The sequence below is a fragment of the Magnolia sinica genome, chromosome 10 (genome assembly GCF_029962835.1).
Source record: "Magnolia sinica isolate HGM2019 chromosome 10, MsV1, whole genome shotgun sequence".
Classification (NCBI taxonomy): domain Eukaryota; kingdom Viridiplantae; phylum Streptophyta; class Magnoliopsida; order Magnoliales; family Magnoliaceae; genus Magnolia; species Magnolia sinica.
Genome location: NC_080582.1, coordinates 79426887 through 79435765, shown reverse-complemented (window position 1 = coordinate 79435765; position 8879 = coordinate 79426887). Strand labels below are relative to the sequence as shown.

At 40.6% G+C, this 8879-nt stretch overlaps 1 protein-coding gene across 1 annotated transcript in view; it reads right to left on the bottom strand.

Moving 5' to 3' along the window:
- Positions 1 to 621: 621 nt before the first annotated feature.
- The window catches only part of LOC131217098 (eukaryotic translation initiation factor 4E-1-like), a 31136-nt gene continuing 22878 nt past the window's right edge, over positions 622 to 8879 (bottom strand). The window contains exons 4-5 of the mRNA XM_058211850.1: positions 1278 to 1343; positions 622 to 950 (exon numbers count right to left, since the gene is read on the bottom strand). Coding sequence (XP_058067833.1) covers positions 900 to 950; positions 1278 to 1343 — 117 coding nt within the window. The 3' untranslated portion in view covers positions 622 to 899. The remainder of the gene's footprint in view (positions 951 to 1277; positions 1344 to 8879) is intronic.

Genomic DNA, 8879 nt, shown 5'->3' with positions numbered 1-8879 from the left:
GGAATTTACACAGTCGAAAACATTGGTGCTATCAAAAGATACAGTGGTGATACTTTGTGATATATCGGCGATATATTGTTGATATCTGAAATTTTTTATACCACCAGTATTATCGGTATCATCGAGCTTGAGATACTAATAATATCAGCGATATTATCGATAGTATCGCCAATACTTGAAATATTGTTTGTATATAATATGTAAACACACACACACACATGAACATATATAGCCCCTTTTTTCACGCCCTTTTTTGAGTGAAAACCATTTTAAACACGAACCTGTCACTCTCCGAACATTTGGTGTTTCCTCTCCCTTTTTTTTCAACCATATTTTTAGTGACGGAGAGGAAACTAAACACAAACATTCCCCTTGCCTTTTTTTTTCTTTTTTTTCTTCTTTTGTTTTTTTTTTTTTTTTGGCCATATGCCATTTTGCTAACTATGTTTTTTATGTATTCCAGGTGCAGCTCAAGCTCTCAGCAGGCTGGGGCCCAGGTTGGTTTGGTGCCAGATTTCAAGCTGGTCAGGCCACCAGTTCAATATTATAACTTTGATCAGGATAGACTGGGATGCAGCCTAACCTAGCAGTTTTAATTGTTTCAGGCAGATCAACAAACTAAAAGAAACAAGAAAGACAAGGGGGTTAATTTTCTGAACAATGAAACAGAATATACGATCAGTGACCGATTGTTGTTGATGACTATGAAATAAGTCAATCACTAATCAACAAACGGAGCGATCATCAACAGTCATGCCCTCTGGCCTACCTATGGATCATCGTTTTCTTAACAAATATTACACAAGAGTCAAGTTCTGGATTGAATTCTTTTGTCGGGTAGTAGATAGACTAACCTTTCTCCGTTTACTTGCTTGTCCAAACATTAGGATTTCAGATGATTAGACTGTGTAGTGATTCTTTGCAAATCTATCATGCTTCTTTGCATCCTCCTGAAATCAAGCATAAGAAATCATCACGTGCCTCACCAGGTATCAAGATTTTATTTATTTATTTATTTTTGCATAGTCTATTACATAGCGTCTATGGGAGTCGTGCGCTCTTATTGCCGGTCTCAAGCCTGAATAAAGGAGGGTTGTGTCAGGTTGGCAGCTGGCGTCAAACTTTTGCTGTAACTTTCATCATGAATCCGGACAATATGACACTTGGGAGAAAAAGGATTCATGTAGCAGACCCCAATTAGTTGGGATACAGCTTAGATGATGATGTTCTTTTCTTTCCTTCTTTGCTTCTTTGCAATGTACAAACCAAACACTTACATGAACTATGAATCCGATGGCATCATTGTAATCAAGGAACTCCTTCCACTGCTTCCCAATGCTTATCTGCAATTAAAAGACACTAGAACATCTTTATCTGGGATTATTATTGAAAATTAGCAAGACATGCTACGATAATGATCAGAAACATGGAATGCAGGCAATGAAAATAGTAAAAAAGCTGACTACTGAATATGCAATGCATAATTACATGATGTGCAACAGCTAAGCTCATTCGGATGTCGGATGCACAAGTGAATTGGATTGTGAACATTCAGTTTAATCACAAGGAAATAACAGAAAGGTAACAATTTTCACAGCATTCCTGATGAGGAAGTAGCCCTCAAATTGCAGTTATGTTTCTTTCAAGACCGTCTTGAAAGTATGTAATTGCTCTTTGCAGCCAGACATAAGAATAATAAAGAGTTTACCACATCCTACATTAGAATACTAATTGCAATTCTTTTAAGGGTTGAATAATAATAATAATAATTGTTCGTGGACTGTGATGATCTCACATGTAGTTTCTCATTATTATTGGGCTGAAATATGTGTTAGAATAGAGTTTAGGCCCAAGGGCTTTGCCCCTGTAAAAACTTAAGTATGGAGGGATATTTTTGTACTTTTGCCTTTAATATAAAAGCCCTAATAATATAATAGAGAGTCTAGTCCCTCCCTCCCTCTCTCTCAGAGAGTTTATTGATACAGTACCTCGTCTCTTTTTCCTTTCTTTCGCTACCCTTATTTTTGTTAGGCAAAATCCTAAATCGTAAAGGGCTTGTTAAATGTTAACACAGATTACCTGTTCTTTTTGTTCAACCACCATATGGTGGGTTGCATAGTTGTATCCCATAAGTGTACTTGAGGCCCCGTTATGAATACAACCACTCATGATGGTTCAAAGCGGGTCATCGTGCATCAATGGACAGATTTGAAGATCAAGTGCATGTGTAAGTAGAAGTCATCTATGGCCAGAATTGAAGATCAAGTGTGTGTGTGTGTGTAGAAGTTGAGCATGAATGTAAACTGTTCTTATATTTGTTACCAATGGGTTTGTAGGCGTGTGGTGGTGATTATTGATTTATGCTCTCTTAAAGCAAGTGTTGGGAAAGTTTAAATTGAAGTTCTTCCCTGTATTTGATTTCTTCTCTCTCCTAAATTTGAATGTCAAGTATGATGCTAAGAATAGTCTTTTCCCTCCATCTGAGTCGATGAATCTTCAAATTATATCAACCAAACATAGCAGGGCAAATTATTTACAATGTGCCACATTAGTAGAAGTGTTTCTTACAAGAAAAGAAAATTGAAGTAATGTCCCCTAAACCTGCTGAAAGCTCAACAAATTATGAAGATTAGAGCACTGTAATGGCACAAGATGCTCATATTAGAGCACTATTATAGAATAGCATGGAACCAAACATTGGTACAAATGTTATCTTCTTCTAAACAACAAAAAAAGTGTGGGATAATTTGAAAGAAATGTATTACAGTAGAAAGAATTTAACTCATATATATGAGTTGCTTCAGAATAATATCTTGACACTTCAGCAGGGAGATAAGAGTGTAGGTTAATATTATTCGGCATTGAGGGGTATGTGGGAAGAACTGAACATATATAAATCACCATCGACTAATTATGAAACTATGAGATGGCGTAGAGGAATTTTGTGTTGCCAAACTCCACTTTGGTCTGTCCTGAGTTCGGGCCTGTGCAAACTCAAATTCTTAGAGGTAGAGAAATTCCATCCAATACAAAGGAGTTTGCCCATGTTCAACATGCAATTAGTATAAATACACAAAAGTTCATCTACATACGATCACTCTACGTTTGTTTCTTCATCATTCAACGTTTGTTTCTTCATCTAGTAGAGAAGATGAAGTCATGGTGACTGTGGTTATGACAAATGACTTGTTGATAGAAATTCAAGGGGAGGTCATTTTAGAGCTAAGAATACTTGGGGAGGTTGTGGTGCAGATTTTGGTGTCATCCGCGGTCGTGGTCGTGATAATCAGCGGTATACTCATTATAGTCTTTCTAACCACACCATCGATACGTGTTGGGATCTCACTGGTACGCTAGCTTGGGCAAATCAGGTTCGATCTTCTGATCTTTGAGGGCTGTCTCCAAGCTCATCTCAGCCCATTATGAATCAAGTACCACAGGTGATAGAATTACATTGTCCATAAATAAGTATATGCTAGATTGTTAAAAATTTGTTCCACCCATGCGTCTTCCTCCACTGCTACTCTTATTCAGTCAGGTATGATATGTTTTGTTTCCTCTGAAAGTGTTCCTTGGGTTATTGATTCTAAAACTTCAGTTCATATGACCGGTAAGCATTGTGTTTTGTCTTGTTAGATAAGTCTACTCCTATTTGCTCTGTAACATAGCCGACGGCACTACAACCTATATTTGGGTTGGGTATTGTTAATCCTACTCCATTTCTTCCCTTGTTATTGGTGTTATATATACTCCTACGATTCCTTCAAGTTTATTGTCAATAAGCTAACCAAATCCTTGAACTGTTTGTTATATTTATCCTTCCTATTATAAATTTCAAGATCTAAAGGCAGGGAAGATGATAGGTGCAAAACATGAGGTGAATGGTCTCTACTATCTTGACAATGAAATAAGTGAAGATGGACTTCAGACAAATAATTGACCTGACTAGTAGCATTACAGGCTGGGTCATCCTTCTTTAAGCAGTTAAAGAGTAATGTTCTATCGTTCTCATGTGTCTAAGTTAGGGTGTGAAGCTTGCGAGTTAAACAAACATAATAGATTTTTGTTTCCACCTCATGTAAACAAAAATAAAAATAAAAATAAAAATGAGTCCTTTCTCTTTGGTACATTCTGATGTTTGGGGTCTGATTCGGACTACTAGTTTGTTTGATTTCAAATACTTTTATTTTTGTAGAAGAATATTCTCACATGACATAGTTATATGTAATGAAAGATCACTCTGAAGTGTTTTCTTCCTTTAATGAATTTTACATGGAAGTGCAAACACAATGCAATGCTCAGAAATGTATTTTATGTTCATATAATGCTAGGGAATATGTGTCTCATGAATCCAATTCATATCTCTCATCTTATGGCATTATTAATCAAACCATGTATGAACACACGCCACAACAAAATGGTGTAGCTGAATGTAAGAATCAACCTTTACTTGAGGTTGCTACGGCGTTGTAAAAACATATGACGGTTTCAAAAATGTTTTGGAGCAATGCCATCTTAGCTACATGCCATTTAATAAACCAAATGCCTTCATTTGTTTTAGATGGTAAATTCCTTCTTCTTTTTTTTCCGTTGTCCTAGTATATTCTCACGTTTTCCATTCCTCCCAACGTGTTTGCTTGTGTGTGTTTTGTAAATAGGTTAGATCTTGTTCTTAACGAGTTTAAATCAAAGGCGACTGTGAACGATGACGATGACCATGAACGACGACGATGACCGACGACCGTGAACGATGACGATCACCGACAACAGGAACCAAGGGACGATGTACCTGCCGAAGGTACCCCGTGAACGGCCATGATGAAATCAATGGAAAGGTTAACAGAAAACGGTAGAGAGGCTGGCAAAGGGAAGAAGACAGAAGAATGGATTCAGATCGGGCACAAGAAAAGCAGGCAGCGAGACAGAGGAAAGGGGGCCAATAAATATGATACCTTCCCAACCCTCTTCGTCAGGGGCTATCCTGAGGGTTGGCTCCCCATCAATCTCTCTAGGGTATTTGGGAGAGCAGGGGCGGTGATGGACGTGATTATGCCTAGAGATAGAGGCAATGGACAGTACGGGGACTTTGCCCTCATTAGGATGAGCTTGAAGGACAAACTGTCTAGAGCTATCTTGATGATGCATGGAGAGAGCTTTGGGGGAAAGAAACTGCTCGTTCAAAGAGCGAGATTTGGGCCTAATAAGAACCCTAGAAAGAGTGCGGCTTCATCAACATCAGGACAACAGACTCTTCCGAATTCAACTACTTCAAAACACACAAACCTCCCTACGACCTCCTCGTATCGGGACGCGCTGGTTAACCCTCCAGGAACCAAATGACACATTGACAACCTAGAAGGGACAAGTACACGGAAGGAGACGAGCTCCCCCAAGGAAGGAAAGGCGAATCCTTACTCTATTCGGATATGCAAGGAAGACCTGCACAGAGCGAAAGAGGCCCTGCTGGATACGGTGGTGATCATGACTCGCGAAGCTGCATCCATCCCACAAGTCAAAGCGTTGATTGATGAATGCTATAGGATCCGGCCATCCATGCACATCATCAGGCCAATAGGCTACAATGAACTATGGGTGAAAGGCGGCTCGGGTGTGAACCTCGAACCCCTGATCATGGCCGGCACGTTATACAAGTACGGCACTTTCATCGGCGTAAAAAGCTGGAACGAGGTCTCCGCATTTGGCATCGAGGACATTTGGATCCTCATATGGGGAATTCCTCTAGAGCTTTGGAATGATGAATTCTTCACCTCCGTCGCAGCGTCCCTGGGGTCCTTCATCGAACTTGATTCGAAGACAAAGCTGGGTGTGGAGATGGCGGTGATCCAAATTCGGATCAGAAGAAGAAAAAGGTCGCTGCTCCCAAAATTCATCACTGTTTTGACGGACAACAGGGAGATCGAGCTCCCGATCCAAATGGAAACTCCGAACTCCCCTCTCCCACGATGGGGAGACTTATAGCGCTGTAGAGAACCTCCACAGTCGTCGGCAATGCATAGTGAGGAATGTAGGGAGCATGAAGATGCAGGCGGTCGATACACCTGCAGAGCACCAAACCTTTTCGTCAGCGAGATAGCTGGCGTCCATCATAGCAGTGTCAGTGTGTTGGGTCTGAGAGAGCCACGTGGTGGCCCCTTAGCGGATCTCTGTCCTCGATATAGTGACCTCATCAGTGCGTTGGGCTCGAGAGAACCACGTGGTGGCCCTTTAGCGGACCTCCGTCCTCGAAATGGTGACCCCGTCCAACTGTTGAAGGAGAGGGCAACACGTTGCGCTCCCTCTGAAGAGCTTACCTCGGTTCTCACAGAACGCCAGCGTCACCCAACTCAAGAGACACGTGTCAACCCCGATAATGCGATGCGTGGCAGTTCGGGTCTTTGTTGTCAGCCGATCCTCGGGCCCGAACCATGTTATAAGTCGGGTCTGGAACTCGATCCGATGGCAGTGGCTGATTTGGGTATTGAGCCGCCCGAGATGTCAGGTTCAGGCCCCAAACCTCAGTGACCGGCAGTCTCAAAAATTACAACACTTGATTTGAACCTTACACTTGTACTTAATCTGAAGAACGACGGCAGAGATTTGGCACAATCTCGCCGCTTCGACAACTGTGTACCAGCTCTTTTACTGCCATCAGGAGAGGCCCCCGATACTATACATAAGCCTGGTTTGTGGAATCTGTTTAGCAACAGACAGATGGGGCATTTGCAACAAGATTGCATGGATCTCCATCTTCAAGTCGTTCCTTTCGATGATACAGTTGAAGATCAAGCATTCGAGGAAGATCTATCCTCGCATTTGGAGTCCCCAAGATATACAGAGACTATCCAGTCTGACCAACTCTCCTCGTCCTATGTCAGATCAGATTTAAATCTTCTCTCCCTATTCCAAGATGCATCAAGTGAAGAGGTCATCATAGTTGAACCTCTTCAAACCAGAGTTGGGAGCTCTGTTGTGTCCGGAACTCTCGACAGCAAGCTATTCGATGAAGATCAGAGAGCAACCTTAGTAGACACTATTCACAAGAAAAAGTGGATTAGAGATGTTATGGGGCATGTGGGGAGATCCCTCGGGATGTCTTTTGGCGACTGCCCGGAAGACTTCCTCGCCCTATTTCAATGCGTAGAAGCTCGCGGCAGACCGCTTGGTCCCATGAGATCCCCTCTGAAACGGGCTCCAAGATCGGGCAGTAACAGGGAACTTCAACGGCTTGCAATGAGTTCAGGAGGGAACGTCAGCATTATTGCCGAAGAAGAAAGAAAGGGATCTCGGGGTAGTTCTGCTCCTACATGAAGATCGTCTCTTGGAACGTGCGGGTCGTTGGGTCTAAGCAAAAGAAAAGACTTATCAAGAATTCTTGTGGTAGATGCAACCCCCAGATCATGTCTTCAGGAAACCAAAGTGCAAAACTTTGATGACTGCCTACTAAAGATGTTGTGGAAGGCACCTGATGCTCGATGGGTGGCGCAAAATGCGGTGGGCAGCTCAGGGGGCATTCTCCTAGCTTGGAGATCCACACAATGAACATGTCAGAAGAGTTGGGTTGGGACTTTCTCGGTTGCAACAATTCTCAAATACAATTCTACGGCCTCCTCTTTCCTCATATGTTCGGTCTACGGTCCCACCAACAAGGCAGAAAGGAAAGACTTCTGGAACGAGCTTACTGCTGTCAAACTAAGCTTCGATGGTCCAGTTCAAGGTGTCCCGTATCGGTATCGGTTGGCGTAACGGTGCCCTCCGAAACCTATACGGATACGGGGGCGTAACGGCCCGTAACGGCGCAAATTATTTTTTTTTTGCCAAAAAAATATGAAAAGATATTGATTAAATCCGGAATATTCTAAGCATTCCAAATATGCATTCATTTATAAATTGGAACATGTTTATGGTGGTGTAACGGTCCACTATTTGGTGAGAAGTTGTATCGAACTGTCTGATTAATTTTTTAACCAGGTAACTTGAATTTGACTACAAAATTCATATATTTAATTTTTTTTTAAATATGTAATTTATATACTTAACAACTTGATATTATTTCTCCCTATAGTTCTTTTAAAAAAAATGAAATTAAATTCAGGTAGATGGCGTTACCAATTTGGGGCTGACTTGGAGGACCAATCTATTCTCCAAATCAGCCTCAAATTCATGTCATTTATTGTCATTATCCCACTTATAAATTGGTGGACATTTATTGGATAGTGAATCATAAAAAAATAAAATCAAATCAAAAGGCCCTATTTTAAAAAATAAAAACTCACAAATTAATAATTAAAACTATTTAAGTAATTTGATTTTGGCATTGTGAGTTAGCAATTGCAGTCCATAATTTAATTGTCAAATTTTAAGTTAATATATGTCTCGTGTACAATTTTTTAAGGCTTGAATTAGGAGGGACTCAGATGTAAAGTGCAACACGTGTCAAAGTTTTTTGGGCCCCACCCGTGATGAATGTGTTATATCCATAACGTCCATTCATTTTGCCAAATAATTTTAAGGCATGAGCCCAAAAATGAGGCACATCCAAAGCTCAGGTGGATTGCACCATAAAAAACAACAATAATTAAATGTTCACCGTTAAAAATTTATTGAGGGCTAGAAAAGTTTTAGATCAAGCTGACATGTGTGTTTTCCCTTTATCCACGTCAATGTGACCCACTTAATAAGTTAGATTGAAAATAAACGTTACAGTGGACTTTAAGAAAATTTTAATAGTGAGCATTCTATAACCATTTTTTCCTATGGTGTGGTCCACCTAAGATTTGAATATTACTAATTTTTTGAATCCTAACATAAAATGATGTGGCAAAATGGATGGACGATATGGATAGAAAATATACATCATAGTGGGCCCACTCGGGTCTGAT